The sequence below is a fragment of the Oncorhynchus nerka genome, linkage group LG9b, assembly GCF_034236695.1.
Source record: "Oncorhynchus nerka isolate Pitt River linkage group LG9b, Oner_Uvic_2.0, whole genome shotgun sequence".
NCBI classification, from domain to species: domain Eukaryota; kingdom Metazoa; phylum Chordata; class Actinopteri; order Salmoniformes; family Salmonidae; genus Oncorhynchus; species Oncorhynchus nerka.
Window position 1 is genome coordinate 41719781 of NC_088424.1, and position 19591 is coordinate 41739371.

Below are 19591 nucleotides of genomic sequence, written 5' to 3' on the forward strand. Positions count from 1 at the left end.
TACATTTCATGAAATAAATAGGTTTAGTAGTAGTAGTGTGACATAAACAGTACTCTTACTTTCTCAGCAATCTTCAACAGAGAAGTACCTGTACAATACCTGTACAAAAGTACAATAAACTATTTCAATTGTCAAACTGTTGTGCTGCATTACAAGGCAAATTTGCTTTGCATGACAAAAAAAGCACATTTCCATTTTGTGCTCAATGATGTTATCAAAACATAGGCCTGAAAGACTCATCATCACGATCAGAGCCATACTGCTGCTATATAATATATTCCACTCCAGCAGGTGGCAGTATCTCAAATGCCATTAGCTCGACACCACACTGGCAACATGATTCCCTTCCTTGCAGAAACGTTGTTTTGGCGCCGAAGGTTTCAATCGCATTTCTGCGCGGGTAATGTCCTTTTGTTGTTAGCTAAACACGAAGTTTAATTGTAGTGTATAACCAGTAATTTACTACATCAGAAAACTACAAGACAGCATGCAGCGAAGCATATCGTAAGTAAAGTCAAGCATTGGTTTCTGCAAAACTAGCCAAGTAAATGTTAGCTAGCTAGGTTGGCTATCTCAGCCTGTTTGCTTTTTTCCTAGTTAGCTACACTAGCTAAAAATGAGTTCCTTGCCATCATCTACATTGAAACTAGTTAGTTGGCTTCTTTGTGGTTGCAAAGATGTGAACAACACACACGCGGGTCAAACCCCTTGGACCTTGTGTTGATAATTAAGTGAACATTTTACACCCGTGCCAATATATCCTCCAACCACCGGCTAAGAGGGCATTATGACTTTTATATAACGGGTTACCAACATATTACATATAATGATTGATATATTTTCATTAACGTTATTTTGATTTTAAAAAGTCTAGGGTTGTTACCCAAACCTGCTGATCGTTCGATCTATTGTTTCGGTTGCCAGAAACGCGACTCAGTCGTTTTTTGGTTCTGTATCTATGGACGCGACCCAGTTGTTTTTTGGTTCTGTATCTATGGACGCGACTCAGTCGTTCAGTCTTGTGTTCTAAATGTTCCATTGCCATACTGGCTGGCAGCGTTCTTATCGCTAGCTAACTACAGCTAACTTAAAAGTAACGTCAAAAAGAATAACAACTACATTTGTTTAAATTGTTTTCTAGTGACATGTATTTGGATACATACATAACAATAAGCTAATGAGGCTTGATTTCGCCTGGCATATAACATGTGTTCTCTGGTCAGGACACTGTTGTTCAGAGGAGCTAACCAAAAACACAGCTAACACAATCACTTCAAACACGGAAGTTGTAAATATGGAAAACTAGCTGTACTTCGTTTTGTTGTACCTTTTTAAATTGAAATTCCTTTGTGTATATATGTATGTGTATATGCGTGTGTATGTATGTGTATATATATAATATATATATATATATATATATATCTATCTCTCAATGATGACAGCTGATTCATATATATAAATGATGCCAGCTGATTCATGATTTAGACTGGCTGAGTCTGTCTGTCTGTTCCCGACACGTTCATTACTATGGGACAGCTGGAGATAGATTTTGAATATTGAAAAAAATGTTGCAAATGTTATTAAGCCAGACAGTAAGGTTTATACACATCTCCGCTGTTGATAACTAAATGTTTGTCAGAAAGAAATGTGAGGTAATGTCTACATGCTTTTTAAAGTGGAGATCAAGTTTATATTTTGCCTGGATGGGCTGATGAGAGAGTGGATTGTGCAGTTGGATGAACAGAGTAAATGGGCATTTTAATGTCATAGATTTAGCTGGTGGTAACTTGTGGAATAGACACTGGCTGGAATGCTCTTTTAACCAATCAGCATTCAGGATTAGACCCATCCGTTGTAAAATTAAGCAATAAGGCTTGAGGAGGTGTGGTGTATGGCCAATATACCACCTCTAAGGGCTGTTGTTAGGCACAATGCAACGCTAAGGGCTGTTCTTATGCACAACGCGGAGTGCCTGGACACAGCCCTTAGCTGTGGTATATTGACCCTATATCACACACCCCCGAGGTGCCTTATTGCTATTAGAAACTATTTACCATCGTAATTTGAGCTGTAAAAATAAGTGTTTTGTCATACCTGTGGTATAAGGTCTGATATACCATGGCTGTCAGCCAATCAGCATTCAGGGCTCAAACCACCCAGTTTATAATATCATATAACGTTAGTGCCTGTCTCAAAATTCTACTGAACACCTGGGTTAATATAAAGCGAATCATGAGACTCAACAGCGTGTTTATGTCATGCATAATGCATATTTTGTTTTACTTTACAGTAGCTACATATGTTTTCTTTCTGACTTCTGTTAAATGTTCTTCTGCCCTAAAGATCTTTCTTTCAGCCCAAAACGGGCAAAGAGAAGGAGAGCAAAAAAAGTGATGGACCGGGGAAAGACGAGCCGGTGAAAGACAAGCCAGAGTAAGTGTTTAAGGCCAGGGGGTGAGGGTGGCCAGAGTAAGTGTTTAATGCCAGGGGGTGAGGGTGGCCAGAGTAAGTGTTTAAGGCCAGGGGGTGAGGGTGGCCAGAGTAAGTGTTTGAGGCCAGGGGGTGAGGGTGGCCAGAGTAAGTGTTTAAGGCCAGGGGGTGAGGGTGGCCAGAGTAAGTGTTTAAGGCCAGGGGGTGAGGGTGGCCAGAGTAAGTGTTTAAGGCCAGGGGGTGGCAGGGTTTTCACGAGGGTAGCCAGAGTAAGTGTTTAAGGCCAGGGGGTGGCAGGGTTTTCACGAGGGTAGCCAGAGTAAGTGTTTAAGGCCAGCGGGTGAGGGTGGCAGGGTTTTCACGAGGGTAGCCAGAGCCACATATTTAAGTTAAATACATGGCCCTGGGTTTAGTTGTCTAGACAGGAAACAGATTACCCTTGAAGTTTGTGGTAGAGTACTTGCCTGAATAGCAAAGCAATCAGCAACGGCGAAAGTGACCAGACTTTAGAATGACCGATATGAGAGTAGGTCTTTGCAGTGTCTCCCTATAATGTCTTTTTTTATTTTCCATCCTTGCTAGACCAATCAAAAGGCCTCTCAAAGTTCAGAATGGGGTCCATGAAGAGCCTGATTCGCCCGTGAAGAAGTTCACTAAACGCAGTCGTCAGATCTTGGACAGTGATGATGAGGCTCCAGCCGGAATAGAACAGGAGCCAGAGGACAAGGCTGTGCAACCCAAGGTAGCTTTTACATCTCACACCTCATATCCTCCTCTACGTAAACAAGCTCTAATCAGGACATTGGATCCATCCCATATGGCAACCTATTCCCTTACATAGGGCCTGGTCAAAACTGGTGCACTATTGGTTCTGGTCAAAAGTAGTACACTATAGGAAATAGAGGGTGCCTTTTGGGATGATGATTTTATACTCTGCAGTAGTCTTGGGCTGTATGCTGTATACTGTATAGCGGGGTATTTTCAAATACAAACGGTATGATTGTCATACCCTCAACACTGCCTATAACTAAGTTCATTATCTAAGATGTGCCAAATAAATGATCTCCAGTTCAGTGCCCCAGCTATGTGTTTGGTTTGCTAACTGTCTAGCTAAGTGGCAAGGTTGCAAGATCAAGCTTCTAGGTTACAGCAGAGACAATCAAGCCCCTCCTGGATCAAGGTCCCTGCTGCCGAAATTAGTTTTGTGCGTCAAAACAATAACACATTTAGTTTTTTAGAGCCCCTTGCGTGCGCTGCTGATAATACTGTATACCCCTGTATGATACAGGAACAGCATGACTGTATGACCGTTTGGTTACCCCCCCCCAACCCTACTCTGGTCTTTACCATTTGAAACAACTGTAAAGCTAAAGGAGGGTGTGTGAATATAAAGATGCGACTGAGTTTGCATTCCAAATGGCATCATATTCCCAATACAGTGCAGTCTTGACCAGGTCGCTCTTCAAAAACAAGATTTGACCTAAATGAGACCTGGATAAACAAATACAAATCTAGGAAATAGTGGCCATTTGTGACCCTCTCTGTGTATATAGATCTGAACTTTGTCTCTCCCCCACAGGATGAAGTATTCAAGGCTGTTACCAACCCCCTGTCCCCCGCCTCTCCAGTGACCTCATCCGCCTCCCCTACCCCTGGAACCCCTGACACCCCCACTTCCATCTCACCCTCCGGAATACCCAAACGCCGCACCGGTCGGTCTCTAGCTGTACAAGTCCAACATCCTCTACTAACACACTGTTAACTAAGTTGTCTGTTATTTAATGCAGCCTGCATGTTGAAATATGTCTGAAAATTGGAAAAGCATTTCCATATCTGGGGTTACTTGTTGCATGATAACAAAGAGAAAATACTTCCACACAGGTTGTTTTTAAAAAAATGAACAGAATAAATATATTTCTAAGAACTACATCAATTTGATCAATGCCACAAAAATGTGTTCAGCAATGATGCATCTCTAGTTGTTTCTATCTTCTCTGTAGAGGAGTGATGCATCTCTAACTAGTTGTGTTTCTATCATCTCTGTAGCGAGGAAGCAGTTCCCCAAGAGAAAGCTGGACAGCAGGAGTGGCAGTGAAAAGGAGGAGGAAGAACAAGGACAGCAGAATAAAAGGGCAAAGGTTGAGGAGACGCAGGACAGCACCGGTAAGGATTTCCTCCATTACGAGTGTTCCTTCCTGTCTCTTCTGTTGCATCACTCCATTTCTCTTTCTCTCTGTAGAGAATGAAGAGGAAGCGATGGACGTGGGAGGAGAGAACAGTGTGGATAAGCCTGAGGTGGCGCAGAACAACCCGGAGGAGAAAGACACGGATGAAGAGAAGACCAAAGATGGAGAGAAGGAGAAAGCACTTGATGTGAAAGTGACCGCAACCGAGGAGGAAAAAGGAAAAAGTGAAAAGGCTAAAGAGAAAAGTCAAAAGGCTAAAGAGAGAAGTCCTAAGGGTCAAAAGGTTAAAGAGAGAAGTCCTAAGGGTCAAAAGGTTAAAGAGAGAAGTCCTAAAGAGAGAAGTCCTAAGGGTCACAAGTCTGTAAAGGATGGCAAAAACATGAAAGAAGAGAAAGTGTCAGAAAGCCCCCAAGCCAAAAAAGCCCCCACCATCAGCAGTTTCTTTGGTGAGATTTTTTTCCCATTTACTACCTGCCTTGCACATGAACATCTCTATGAATGAGTTTGCATTCTGCCGTTTGTTTAGAAGAAACCTGAAGGAGTGTAACATTGCTTCTCAAGTGGCACGGAATAGGGTGCCATTTGGGATTTAACCTACATTTTGTTTTGGGATGTTTAGAAGAAACCTGAAGGTGTGTAACATTGCTTCTCAAGTGGCACAGAATAGGGTGCCATTTGGGATTTAACCTACATTTTGTTTTGGGATGTTTAGAAGAAACCTGAAGGTGTGTAACATTGCTTCTCAAGTGGCACGGAATAGGGTGCCATTTGGGATTTAACCTACATTTTGTTTTGGGATGTTTAGAAGATATCTGAAGGAGTGTAAGAGACTTGTAAAATGCAGAGATGACAGTGGAACAAGGACATGTAACATCCTTTGTACTTTATACTTTAAAAAGCTTGTTTGACAAACCGTATGCTCCAAACTCCACGTCTGAATGTTGGTTTCTTGTTATCTAGCTCCCAGGAAGGCTGCTGTAAAGATGGAGAAACCAGAGAAGAGCGAGGGAAAGGAGAAGACCGAGGGAAAGGAGAAGACCGAGGGAAAGGAGAAGACCGAGGGAAAGGAGAAGACCGGGGGAAAGGAGAAGGGCGGGGGAAAGGAGAAGGGCGGGGGAAAGGAGAAGGGCGAGGGAAAGGAGAAGGGCGAGGGAAAGGAGAAGGGCGAGGGAAAGGAGAAGGGCGAGGGAAAGGAGAAGACCGAGGGAAAGGAGAAGACCGAGGGAAAGGAGAAGACCGAGGGAAAGGAGAAGACCGAGGGAAAGGAGAAGACCGAGGGAAAGGAGAAGACCGAGGGAAAGGAGAAGGGCGAGGGAAAGGAGAAGGGCGAGGGAAAGGAGAAGACCGGGGGAAAGGAGAAGACCGGGGGAAAGGAGAAGACCGGGGGAAAGGAGAAGACCGAGGGAAAGGAGAAGGGCGAGGGAAAGGAGAAGGGCGAGGGAAAGGAGAAGACCGAGGGAAAGGAGAAGACCGAGGGAAAGGAGAAGACCGAGGGAAAGGAGAAGGACGAGGAGTATATAAAGGAAGAGGCGACGGTGTCCCGTACCACGGAGGACGTTAAAGACAAGAAAGGGTAAGAGAGAATCACAGATGGTTATGAAAATGTGTTTTCTTTGCACCATGGCTTCATCCCATTCAACACCCTTTTGGTCAATGGTGGAATCTCACTCTAGCCAATGATTACAACAATCCGTTGCTTTTAAAACTGTCACTCTAAGTGTATCTCTTTGAAGGAGTAGCTGTACATTTCTGGATGTTTTCTCCAGTGAGTTGAATAGTGCAGGATACTGTATTAATCTGAGTGTCTTTGACCCCCAGAGAGAAGACTGCCCAGGCGCAGTATGACCCGTCCAGACCCAACTACCACCCTGTAGACCACGCCTGCTGGAGCCGGGGACAGAGGTACGTCCAACCCCCTTAACACAGCTAGAGCTGGGGACAGAGGTACGTCCAACCCCCTTAACACAGCTAGAGCTGGGGACAGAGGTACGTCCAACCCCCTTAACACAGCTAGAGCTGGGGACAGAGGTACGTCCAACCCCCTTAACACAGCTAGAGCTGGGGACAGAGGTACGTCCAACCCCCTTAACACAGCTAGAGCTGGGACGGTAACTGGAAATGATCGACACTGACCAACCCAACCATTTAAAAAATATATATATTTGACTGACGTCGATAATAACGATAAGTTTCTTTTACTAGGAGTTAGTATAGGACTAATATGGGCTATTGCTTATGAGAAAATTAAGAATATAAACGTTTGTAGGAGTATTTTAAAGGTTCAAATAAAGTAATTGGTGTTTATTCGTTTGATTAATGTATCGTCCAATTTATCGTTATCGAGCTAAAATTCAGTCAATTTATCGCGATGTGGACTTTTGTCCATATTGCCCAGCTCTAGCCACACGACTCAGCCGTATACCTCAACCGGGGTCCTATTCACTAGGTACCAAACGAAAGCAAACGGGCCGAAACGGAGAGGGACTACCTAAACTTGTCCAATAAGAAACGCTTGTTTTAATTTCGTGTTCCAAAATGATTTTTCTACGGTGTGCACTAATGAATTCCACCCTGAACAACCCGCACTGGACATATGTACTGTAAATAAGTCTCTCAATGGAGTTGTTTTGATACTGTAAATAAGTATCTCAATGGAGTTGTTTTGATACTGTAAATAAGTATCTCAATGGAGTTGTTTTGATACTGATACTGTAAATAAGTCTCTCAATGGAGTTGTATTCAATGTTTTGTCTCATTTTCTCTTTCACAGGGTCCCGTATTTGGCTGTTGCACGCACCTTTGAAAAGATTGAGGAAGATTCTGGCAGGTAAGACATTTCAATAGACCTCCCAAGTCGTAACTGTTTTGTTCTTGTGTACATCCCAAATGGCTCCCTGTATAGTGCACTATCTAAGGTAATCGGGTGCCATTTGGGACAGCCTGTGTTTTATTGTAGTGTAATTTCCCCTTTTATATTGTTTTACATACTAATTGCATTTCTTTCTTTTTTTTGTTGCTAGATTGAGGAACATTGAAACATTATCAAATCTCCTACGCTCTGTTATCATCCTCTCTCCAGGTAAAATAGCTTTTTTTGTGGGTTTTTTCCTACACATGTGTGGAGCCCAGGTGCAGGATGCCAACATCCCAAATGACATTCTAATATTCCCTATTTAGTGCACTACTTTTGACTAGACCCCTGCTGCACTATACTATCTGTACAGAAACGCTGTGAAATACCCTGGATATGTCCCAAATGCAACCCGATTCCCTATGGGCCCTCGTCAACCCGATTCCCTATGGGCCCTCGGCAACAGTAGTGCGCTATATAGGGACTATAGTGTGCTGAGTGTTTGTCTCTCTTGTTGTCCTTGCTCAGAGGACCTGCTGTGCTGCGTCTACCTGTGTCTCAATCAGCTGGGTCCTGCTTACATGGGGCTGGAGCTGGGAGTGGGAGAAACTGTTCTGATGAAGGCTGTCGCCCAAGCTACTGGTGAGACACCCACACAACACACACACTCAGTGTTGTTTGTTATATATCTTCCTTTGCTTTTGGGCTTAGAACTCTCTCACATCTTTGTTCTTGTTGCTAGGGCGACAGTTGGACAAAATCAAGGCGGAGGCTGCAGAGAAGGGGGACTTGGGGTTGGTGGCTGAGAGTTCCCGTAACAACCAGAGAATTATGTTCCAGCCAGCCAATCTGATTGCAGGGGGTGTGTTCAACAAACTGAAAGACATCGGGAACATGAGTGGGAATTCTGTGAGTGTGTGTGTGAGAGTTTAACACAGTAAAATTCTCGTTGTTTTGATAAATTCACCGATTTTAAGAAAACACAGTTCTCTGTCCTGGGAATAGGATCATGAATTTATTTTTAATCCGTCTAGAATTTGATTAAAAGGAATTAATTATTTTCTCTCTCTCTCTCCCCTTGCCTGCAGGCCATGAATAAGAAGATTGACATCATCAAAGGTCTCTTTGTAGCCTGTCGTTTCTCTGAAGCCAGATACATTGTCAGGTAATGGTCCCCATTTCCTTCTCTTTACTACTGGTCAAACTGAGGGTGTCTCCTGAATGGCAGCCGTTGCTCTACTTTTGACCTGAGCCTCAGTGACTTGACTTTCTGCACTCACTGAGTTCTAGCCTTTGTTTGTTTTATATGTGAGCGATTATCATTTTGTATCTTCCGGTCACCTGTTATTTGTTTACACAGGATATAGTTGAGCATGTTGTCTTGCTTCATTAGTCAAGCTGAACTTATTATCACTCCTGTCTGCCTGCCCATTCACCTGTAGTCACTCCTCCTGTCTGCCTGCCCATTCACCTGTAGTCACTCCTCCTGTCTGCCTGCCCATTCACCTGTAGTCACTCCTCCTGTCTGCCTGCCCATTCACCTGTAGTCACTCCTCCTGTCTGCCTGCCCATTCACCTGTAGTCACTCCTCCTGTCTGCCTGCCCATTCACCTGTAGTCACTCCTCCTGTCTGCCTGCCCATTCACCTGTAGTCACTCCTCCTGTCTGCCTGCCCATTCACCTGTAGTCACTCCTCCTGTCTGCCTGCCCATTCACCTGTAGTCACTCCTCCTGTCTGCCTGCCCATTCACCTGTAGTCACTCCTCCTGTCTGCCTGCCCATTCACCTGTAGTCACTCCTCCTGTCTGCCTGCCCATTCACCTGTAGTCACTCCTCCTGTCTGCCTGCCCATTCACCTGTAGTCACTCCTGTCTGCCTGCCCGCCCATTCACCTGTAGTCACTCCTGTCTGCCTGCCCGCCCATTCACCTGTAGTCACTCCTGTCTGCCTGCCCGCCCATTCACCTGTAGTCACTCCTGTTTGCCTGCCCATTCACCTGTAGTCACTCCTGTCTGCCTGCCCGCCCATTCACCTGTAGTCACTCCTGTCTGCCTGCCCGCCCATTCACCTGTAGTCACTCCTGTCTGCCTGCCCGCCCATTCACCTGTAGTCACTCCTGTCTGCCTGCCCGCCCATTCACCTGTAGTCACTCCTCCTGTCTGCCTGCCCATTCACCAGTAGTCACTCCTCCTGTCTGCCTGCCCATTCACCTGTAGTCACTCCTCCTGTCTGCCTGCCCATTCACCAGTAGTCACTCCTGTCTGCCTGCCCATTCACCTGTAGTCACTCCTGTCTGCCTGCCCATTCACCTGTAGTCACTCCTGTCTGCCTGCCCATTCACCTGTAGTCACTCCTGTCTGCCTGCCCATTCACCTGTAGTCACTCCTGTCTGCCTGCCCGCCCATTCACCTGTAGTCACTCCTGTCTGCCTGCCCGCCCATTCACCTGTAGTCACTCCTGTCTGCCTGCCCGCCCATTCACCTGTAGTCACTCCTGTTTGCCTGCCCATTCACCTGTAGTCACTCCTGTCTGCCTGCCCGCCCATTCACCTGTAGTCACTCCTGTCTGCCTGCCCGCCCATTCACCTGTAGTCACTCCTGTCTGCCTGCCCGCCCATTCACCTGTAGTCACTCCTGTCTGCCTGCCCGCCCATTCACCTGTAGTCACTCCTGTCTGCCTGCCCGCCCATTCACCTGTAGTCACTCCTGTCTGCCTGCCTGCCCATTCACCTGTAGTCACTCCTCCTGTCTGCCTGCCTGCCCATTCACCTGTAGTCACTCCTCCTGTCTGCCTGCCTGCCCATTCACCTGTAGTCACTCCTCCTGTCTGCCTGCCTGCCCATTCACCTGTAGTCACGCCTGCCTGCCCATTCACCTGTAGTCACTCCTGTCTGCCTGCCCATTCACCTGTAGTCACTCCTCCTGTCTGCCTGCCCATTCACCTGTAGTCACCCCGCTGGTCGGTACAGTAATGGATTCAAATAAGATAGGATCTCTGTGACTATTAAATTGTGTGTAATTATTTCATACTTTATAACACCAACATCATGCGCAACATCAGACAATAAGCAGGACATCATCAATGCATGTCTGTATTGATTGGTTGATTGATCGACAGGTCGCTGGCAGGGAAGCTGAGGATTGGCTTGGCTGAACAGAGTGTACTGTCTGCCCTGAGTCAGGCCGTGTGTCTGTCTCCTCCAGGACAAGGTTAGCCAACCAACGTTATCACACTGTTATCACATTTACATTTAAGTCATTTAGCAGACGCTCTTATCCAGAGCGACTTACAAATTATCACAATGTTTAAACATGACCTCCCAACGTTATCTCAATGTTTAAACATGACCTCCCAACGTTATCTCAATGTTTAAACATGACCTCCCAACGTTATCTCAATGTTTAAACATGACCTCCCAACGTTATCTCAATGTTTAAACATGACCTCTCAATGTTTAAACATGACCTCCCAACGTTATCTCAATGTTTAAACATGACCTCCCAACGTTATCTCAATGTTTAAACATGACCTCCCAACGTTATCTCAATGTTTAAACATGGCCTCCCAACGTTATCTCAATGTTTAAACATGACCTCCCAACGTTATCTCAATGTTTAAACAACATTACCTCCCAACTTAATCATGTTTTCACAATACTATCACATTTCCCCAACATCGTTAAAGCTTTTTCACAACAGTGCCCCCCAGACATCATCACCATGTTTGTTCACAACATAACCTCTACATACAATATGAATGTCTGCTTTTGATGCAACTGAGACGTTTGTGTGTCTATTCCAGACTTCCCTCCGGCGGTGATTGACGCAGGGAAAGGAATGAGTGCAGAAAAACAGAAAGCTTGGATAGAAGAGAAGAGCCTTCTCCTCAAACAGACTTACTGGTACTAAACCTGCTAAATACAGCTCTAGTTCATTACCCAAGTGGTCCCCTATTCCCTATATAGTGCACTACTTTTGACCGGGGCTCATAGGGTTCTGCACAATGTAGTTTATTTTATTTCACCTTTATTTAACCAGGTAGGCTAGTTGAGAACAAGTTCTCATTTACAACTGCGACCTGGCCAAGATAAAGCAACACAAACAACAACACAGAGTTACACATGGAATAAACAAGCGTACAGTCAATAACACAATAGAGAAAAAAAGAGTCTATATACAGTGTGTGCAAATGGTGCGAGGTGATATGGCAATAAATAGGTCATAATAGCGAAGTAATTACAATTTAGCAGATTAACACTGGAGTGATAAATGAGCAGATGATGATGTGTAAGTAGAGATACTGGTGTGCAAAAGAGCAGAAAAGTAAATAAAAACAATATGGGGATGAGGTAGGTAGATTGGGTGGGTTATTTACAGATGGACTATGTACAGCTGCAGCGATCGGTTAGCTGCTCAGGTAGCTGATGTTTAAAGTTAGAGAGGGAAATATAAGTCTCCAGCTTCAGCGATTTTTGCAGTTCGTTCCAGTCACTGGCAGCAGAGAACTGGAAGGAAAGGTGGCCAAAGTAGGTGTTGGCTTTGGGGATGATAAGTGAAATATACCTGCTGGAGCGCGTGCTGCGGGTGGGTGTTGTTGTCGTAACCAGTGAGCTGACATAAGGTGGAGCTTTACCTAGCAGAGACTTATAGATGACTTGGAGCCAGTGGGTCTGGCGACTAATATGTAGCGAGGGCCAGCCAACTAGAGCATACAGGTCGCAGTGGTGGGTGGTATAAGATGCTTTGGTAACAAAACGGATGGCACTGTGATGGACTACATCCAATTTGCTGAGTAGAGTATTGGGAGCCATGTTGTAGATGACATCGCCAAAGTCGAGGATCGGTGGGATAGTCAGTCGTACACTATGTAGGGAATGTGGTGCCATTTGGGACAAAGCCTGTGTGAATGTGATTTTCTTAATGGGTTTATTCTGTTTGCCCCGTCCAGTGAGATGCCCAACTATGATGTCATCATCCCAGTCATTCTGAAGGAGGGGATTGATGAACTCCCCAACCACTGCAAACTCACTCCAGGCAATAATAATTATTAAGGAAAAACAACCTTTTATGCATAGATGGTACTGACCATCAGGGTTGTTGGTGTGGGGGGGTGTATTGTTTATTTCGGTGTGGCATTTCTGACCCCTGTTCCTCAGGTGTACCGTTGAGGCCCATGCTGGCTCACCCCACCAAAGGTGTAGGAGAGGTGATGAAGAGATTTGATGAAGCCGCCTTCACCTGCGAGTACAAGTATGATGGAGAACGAGCACAGGTAGGTGTGTGTGTGGTTGCTCACTTTGTGTGTCCTATACATGTCAGCTACATGTTTGTTATATCTGTGTGTGTCCTGGTTAGGAAGCAGACATGGTGCTATTGTGCCTCAGGCTGTGAGGCCCTCCCAAGTGGAGGCTGTAGAGAGCCCTGTGATGCCCTCCCGGGTGGAGGCTGTAGAGAGCCCCGTGGGGCCCTCCCGGGTGGAGGCTGTAGAGAGCCCCGTGGGGCCCTCCCGGGTGGACGTGGGGCCCTCCCGGGTGGAGGCTGTAGAGAGCCCCGTGGGGCCCTCCCGGGTGGACGTGGGGCCCTCCCGGGTGGAGGCTGTAGAGAGCCCCGTGGGGCCCGGGTGGAGGCTGTAGAGAGCCCCGTGATGCCCTCCCGAGTGGAGGCTGTAGAGAGCCCTGTGAGGCCCTCCCGGGTGGAGGCTGTAGAGAGCCCTGTGATGCCCTCCCGAGTGGAGGCTGTAGAGAGCCCCGTGAGGCCCTCCCGGGTGGAGGCTGTAGAGAGCCCCGTGAGGCCCTCCCGAGTGGAGGCTGTAGAGAGCCCCGTGAGGCCCTCCCGGGTGGAGGCTGTAGAGAGCCCCGTGATGCCCTCCCGAGTGGAGGCTGTAGAGAGCCCCGTGAGGCCCTCCCGGATGGAGGCTGTAGAGAGCCCCGTGAGGCCCTCCCGAGTGGAGGCTGTAGAGAGCCCCGTGAGGCCCTCCCGAGTGCCCTGTGACGTGTTGTCCTCTTGGCCATTAACGCTGCTGTCTGACTCCTGAAATGGCCACCAGATAGCGCTCTAACACACAGCTGGCTCTCAGCGCTTGTGTTCCACCTTTACAGGTTAACCCTGCACATTTCTGTCTGATATAACATATATTATGACAGCCGGCAGATGCGTATTCAAAGCAACGGACAGTAGTGCGTCCATTTTCTTATGAGTGTCCCCTGCGGGAATTGAACCCACTGTCCTGGTGTTTTTTAAAAAGTGTTATACTCCACCAACTGAGCCACACAGCTCTACTCTACGAACAACAGGAAACTCACTGCCTGTTGTTGGTTTGAATGGTTCAGCTATTGATAATTGTATGTCTTGTGCAGATCCATATCTTGGAGAACGGGGAAGTGCGTATTTTCAGTCGCAACCAGGAGGATAATACCACCAAATATCCTGACATCATCTCTCGCATTCATACGGTAACAATGACCCTCTCAACAGTAGCACACTCAATGAGCATCCCAAATGACAGCCCTTTCCCTATATAGTGCACTACTTTTGTCCAGAGTACACCACATACAGAATAGGGTGCAATTTCGGGGATACAATCTGATATCATCTTAGCCCCTTTATCATGGACATAAGCACACTGTATACCATTACCTGTATCTCTCTCTCTCTCGCTGTGTCTCTCAGGTAAAGAATGAGTCTGTGATATCCTGTGTGTTGGACACTGAGGCAGTAGCTTGGGACAGAGAGAAGAAACAGATCCAACCGTTCCAGGTTCTCATCACACGGAAGAGAAAGGTGACAGGAAAGAAATGAGTGGTCCTCTTACTGAGTAACCATGGTTTCTCTAATCATTTTTATTACAGCTGGATGGCTGATTAGCCCAGGTGGCAGTTTCCTCAGTGGTCGTAGATCCTTTTTCTACCAGGCTCTGATCATGGGGTAGACTGCTTTGTCTAACCCCTCGACCTGTCTGGTTTGGTTAGACCTCCTGGGAGTTGGGCTTTCTCCCATCGGCATAGCGCTCAGGGGCTGTCGAGCACTCTCACTGTCACAATATACTGAGTACTGGGACCAAAACATCTAGGTTGGAATCATCTTTTACTGGGTGGTGGGTTAGATGGGTGGTGGGTTAGGTGGGTGGTGGGTTAGGTGGGTGGGGGTTAGGTGGGTGGTGGGTTAGGTGGGTGGTGGGTTAGGTGGGTGGGGGTTAGATGGTTGGGTGGGTGGGGGGTTGGGTGGAAGGGGGGTTGGGTGGGTGGGGGTTGGGTGGAAGGGGGGTAGGTGGGTGGGGGGTTGGGTAGGAATGGTGTTAAGTGACCTGTACTGTGTATTCTGTAGGACGTGGCTGATATCAATGACCTGTACTGTGTATTCTGTAGGACGTGGCTGATATCAATGACCTGTACTGTATATTCTGTAGGACGTGGCTGATATCAATGACCTGTACTGTATATCCTGTAAGACGTGGCTGCTGCTGATATCAATGACCTGTACTGTATATTCTGTAGGACGTGGCTGATATCAATGACCTGTACTGTGTATTCTGTAGGACGTGGCTGATATCAATGACCTGTACTGTATATTCTGTAGGACGTGGCTGATATCAATGACCTGTACTGTGTATTCTGTAGGACGTGGCTGCTGCTGATATCAATGACCTGTACTGTATATTCTGTAGGACGTGGCTGATATCAATGACCTGTACTGTGTATTCTGTAGGACGTGGCTGCTGCTGATATCAATGACCTGTACTGTATATTCTGTAGGACGTGGCTGATATCAGTGACCTGTACTGTGTATTCTGTAGGACGTGGCTGATATCAATGACCTGTACTGTGTATTCTGTAGGACGTGGCTGATATCAATGACCTGTACTGTGTATTCTGTAGGACGTGGCTGATATCAATGACCTGTACTGTGTATTCTGTAGGACGTGGCTGATATCAATGACCTGTACTGTGTATTCTGTAGGACGTGGCTGCTGCTGATATCAATGACCTGTACTGTGTATTCTGTAGGACGTGGCTGATATCAATGACCTGTACTGTGTATTCTGTAGGACGTGGCTGATATCAATGACCTGTACTGTGTATTCTGTAGGACGTGGCTGATATCAATGACCTGTACTGTGTATTCTGTAAGACGTGGCTGATATCAATGACCTGTACTGTGTATTCTGTAAGACGTGGCTGATATCAATGACCTGTACTGTGTATTCTGTAGGACGTGGCTGATATCAATGACCTGTACTGTGTATTCTGTAGGACGTGGCTGATATCAATGACCTGTACTGTGTATTCTGTAGGACGTGGCTGATATCAATGACCTGTACTGTGTATTCTGTAGGACGTGGCTGATATCAATGACCTGTACTGTGTATTCTGTAGGACGTGGCTGATATCAATGACCTGTACTGTATATTCTGTAGGACGTGGCTGATATCAATGACCTGTACTGTGTATTCTGTAGGACGTGGCTGATATCAATGACCTGTACTGTATATTCTGTAGGACGTGGCTGATATCAATGACCTGTACTGTGTATTCTGTAGGACGTGGCTGATATCAATGACCTGTACTGTGTATTCTGTAGGACGTGGCTGATATCAATGACCTGTACTGTATATTCTGTAGGACGTGGCTGATATCAATGACCTGTACTGTGTATTCTGTAGGACGTGGCTGATATCAATGACCTGTACTGTATATTCTGTAGGACGTGGCTGATATCAATGACCTGTACTGTGTATTCTGTAGGACGTGGCTGATATCAATGACCTGTACTGTATATTCTGTAGGACGTGGCTGATATCAATGACCTGTACTGTGTATTCTGTAGGACGTGGCTGCAGCTGATATCAAGGTCCAAGTGTGTGTGTACGCCTTCGACCTGCTGTATCTCAATGGAGAGGTGAGTGGATGAGAATGGGAATTATAAGGTCGGTTAGACATGGACACTTTTTCCTATTTAGTGCACTAGTTTTGACCAGGGCCCGTTGGTTTCTGGCCCAGAGTAGTGCACTATATAGAGAATAGGGTGCCATATGGCATGTTTAAGCAATAAGGCCCGAGGGGGTGTGGTATATGGCCAATATATCACAGCTAAGGGCTGTTCTTAGGCACAACGCAACACAGAGTGCCCGGACACAGCCCTTCGCCGTGGTATATTGGCCATATATCACAAACCCCTGAGGTGCCTTATTGCCACGGCTTTCAACCAATCAACATTCAGGGCTCGAACCACCCAGTTTATAATGATTAATTAGACATTGATTGTTGTGTTTGTAACATTGGTGGTAATAGTGTGTCTCACTCACTCACACACACATTCAATTTACTTTATTGGCATGACGTAACAATGTACATATTGCCAAAGCTTATTTTGGATATTTACAATATGAAAATAATAAGAATCAAAATTGTCAACTGGACAACAGTAACAACAATAACCATACATTGAACAATAACAATAAGCATAGAGGACATGTGCAGGTTGATTGGTCTGTCAGACACTGTCCCTCATTTTATGGCAGGCAGCAATGTAGTACGCTGCCAATCCACAGCTCTTTGCGTCCTCCCCCAACAGGATGGGGGGGTAGCCTACTCTCATCAGAGAGGTCTTTGAAACCTTGAAGAAGGGTTTCAAATTTTGAGAAATGACACTCTAATTGTTTTATATTTTTTACATTTTGTCAGGACTCTCTGGGTGTCTCTCGTGCTCTCTCTCTCTGGGTGTCTCCTCTCTCTGGGTCTCTCTCTCTCTGGGTCTCTCTCTGGGTCTCTCTCTGGGTCTCTCTCTGGGTCTCTCTCTCTCTCTGGGTCTGTCTCTCTCTCTCTCTGGGTCTCTGGGTCTCTCTCTCTCTCTGGGTCTCTCTCTCGGTCTCTGGGTCTCTCTCTCTGGGTCTCTCTCTCTCGGTCTCTGGGTCTCTCTCTCGGTCTCTGGGTCTCTCTCTCTCTCTCTGGGTCTCTCTCTCTGGGTCTCTCTCTCTCTCTCTCTGGGTCTCTCTCTCTCTCTGGGTCTCTCTCTCTCTCTGGGTCTCTCTCTCTCTCTGGGTCTCTCTCTCTCTCTCTTGGTCTCTCTCTCTCTCTCTTGGTCTCTCTCTGGGTCTCTCTCTCTGGGTCTCTCTCTCTCTCTCTGGGTCTCTTTCTCTCTCTGGGTCTCTCTCTCTCTCTCTGGGTCTCTCTCTCTCTCTCTGGGTCTCTCTCTCTCTCTGGGTCTCTCTCTCTCTCTGGGTCTCTCTCTCTCTCTGGGTCTCTCTCTCTCTCTGGGTCTCTCTCTCTCTCTGGGTCTCTCTCTCTCTCTGGGTCTCTCTCTGGGTCTCTCTCTGGGTCTCTCTCTGGGTCTCTTTCTCTCTCTGGGTCTCTCTCTCTCTCTCTCTCTCTGGGTCTCTTTCTCTCTCTCTGGGTCTCTTTCTCTCTCTCTGGGTCTCTCTCTCTCTCTCTCTGGGTCTCTCTCTCTCTCTGGGTCTCTCTCTCTCTCTGGGTCTCTTTCTCTCTCTGGGTCTCTTTCTCTTCCTGGGTCTCTCTCTCTCTGGGTCTCTTTCTCTTCCTGGGTCTCTTTCTCTCTCTGGGTCTCTTTCTCTCTCTGGGTCTCTCTCTCTCTCTGGGTCTCTTTCTCTCTCTGGGTCTCTTTCTCTCTCTGGGTCTCTTTCTCTCTCTGGGTCTCTTTCTCTCTCTGGGTCTCTTTCTCTCTCTGGGTCTCTCTCTCTCTCTCTCTCTTGGTCTCTCTCTCTCTCTCTCTTGGTCTCTCTCTCTCTCTCTCTCTCTGGGTCTCTCTCTCTCTCTCTCTGGGTCTCTCTCTCTCTCTGGGTCTCTCTCTCTCTCTTGATCTCTCTCTCTCTCTGGGTCTCTCTCTCTCTCTCTCTGGGTCTCTTTCTCTCTCTGGGTCTCTCTCTCTCTCTGGGTCTCTCTCTCTCTCTGGGTCTCTCTCTCTCTCTGGGTCTCTCTCTCTCTCTGGGTCTCTCTCTCTCTCTGGGTCTCTCTCTCTCTCTGGGTCTCTCTCTCTCTCTCTGGGTCTCTCTCTCTCTCTCTGGGTCTCTCTCTCTCTGGGTCTCTCTCTCTCTCTCTGGGTCTCTCTCTCTCTCTCTGGGTCTCTCTCTCTCTCTCTCTGGGTCTCTCTCTCTCTCTCTGGGTCTCTTTCTCTCTCTGGGTCTCTCTTTCTCTCTCTGGGTCTCTCTTTCTCTCTCTGGGTCTCTCTTTCTCTCTCTGGGTCTCTCTCTCTCTCTCTGGGTCTCTTTCTCTCTCTGGGTCTCTTTCTCTCTCTGGGTCTCTCTGGGTCTCTCTCGCTCTGGGTCTCTCTCTCTGGGTCTCTTTCTCTCTCGCTCTGGGTGTCTCTCTCTGGGTCTCTTTCTCTCTCTGGGTCTCTCTCTGGGTATATTTACGTTGTTTGTGCTCCACTGGTTGTCCTATTCGAAGTCTTGACACTGCAGTTTTTTGCCTCATGGATATGGGAGTTTATCAATGTTTGATTTGTTTTCAAATTCTTTGTGGATCTGTGGAAAATATGTCTCTAATGTGGTCTCGCTCTCTCTGGGTTTCTCTGTGGGTGTGTCAGTCTCTAGTGAAGCAGCCCTTGTCATGTCGCAGGGCTCTGTTGAAGAAAAGCTTCCAGGAGAAGGAGGGAGAGTTTGTGTTCGCCCGCGCCATCGACTCAGACAACACAGACGTCATAGCTGAGTTCCTGGAGCAATCGGTTCGAGGTTTGTGGGATGAGTCTGTGTTTTTTTATACCGTGTGTGTGAGCAGTCTGTTCACTGTGTTTGTTTGTGAGGTCACTCTTGTCTTCTGTGATCTCCTTCTGTCCTTGACTTGTTTATTCATGTCTTAGGCTGTGTCCTAAATGACACCCTATTCCCTATATAGTGCACTACTTTAGACCAGAGCGCTCTTTATGGTCCCTGGTCAAAGGTCATGCGCTGTTTTTGCCGGGGATGGTGTAGCATTCTAAGCCGCTTCCTCTTGGATCATGTGTAGTGCTGCAGCAGAGACCACCATCCAGCCCACTGCTATTTCAGCCCCCATCCAGCCCACTGCTATTTCAGCCCCCATCCAGCCCACTGCTATTTCAGCCACCATCCAGCCCACTGCTATTTCAGCCCCCTCCCAGCCCACTGCTATTTCAGCCCCCTCCCAGCCCACTGC

At 46.9% G+C, this 19591-nt stretch overlaps 1 protein-coding gene across 1 annotated transcript in view; it reads left to right on the plus strand.

Moving 5' to 3' along the window:
• The first annotated feature begins 358 nt into the window (after positions 1 to 358).
• lig1 (ligase I, DNA, ATP-dependent) overlaps positions 359 to 19591 on the plus strand; it is a 32663-nt gene continuing 13430 nt past the window's right edge. Inside the window, exons 1-21 of the mRNA XM_065013714.1 lie at positions 359 to 504; positions 2344 to 2433; positions 3013 to 3172; positions 4010 to 4142; positions 4477 to 4593; positions 4670 to 5062; positions 5577 to 6189; positions 6435 to 6518; positions 7387 to 7443; positions 7637 to 7695; positions 7996 to 8109; positions 8210 to 8376; positions 8556 to 8632; positions 10585 to 10676; positions 11269 to 11368; positions 12415 to 12500; positions 12623 to 12738; positions 13823 to 13918; positions 14136 to 14246; positions 16290 to 16361; positions 19005 to 19149. Coding sequence (XP_064869786.1) covers positions 488 to 504; positions 2344 to 2433; positions 3013 to 3172; positions 4010 to 4142; positions 4477 to 4593; positions 4670 to 5062; positions 5577 to 6189; positions 6435 to 6518; positions 7387 to 7443; positions 7637 to 7695; positions 7996 to 8109; positions 8210 to 8376; positions 8556 to 8632; positions 10585 to 10676; positions 11269 to 11368; positions 12415 to 12500; positions 12623 to 12738; positions 13823 to 13918; positions 14136 to 14246; positions 16290 to 16361; positions 19005 to 19149 — 2899 coding nt within the window. The 5' untranslated portion in view covers positions 359 to 487. The remainder of the gene's footprint in view (positions 505 to 2343; positions 2434 to 3012; positions 3173 to 4009; positions 4143 to 4476; positions 4594 to 4669; positions 5063 to 5576; positions 6190 to 6434; positions 6519 to 7386; positions 7444 to 7636; positions 7696 to 7995; positions 8110 to 8209; positions 8377 to 8555; positions 8633 to 10584; positions 10677 to 11268; positions 11369 to 12414; positions 12501 to 12622; positions 12739 to 13822; positions 13919 to 14135; positions 14247 to 16289; positions 16362 to 19004; positions 19150 to 19591) is intronic.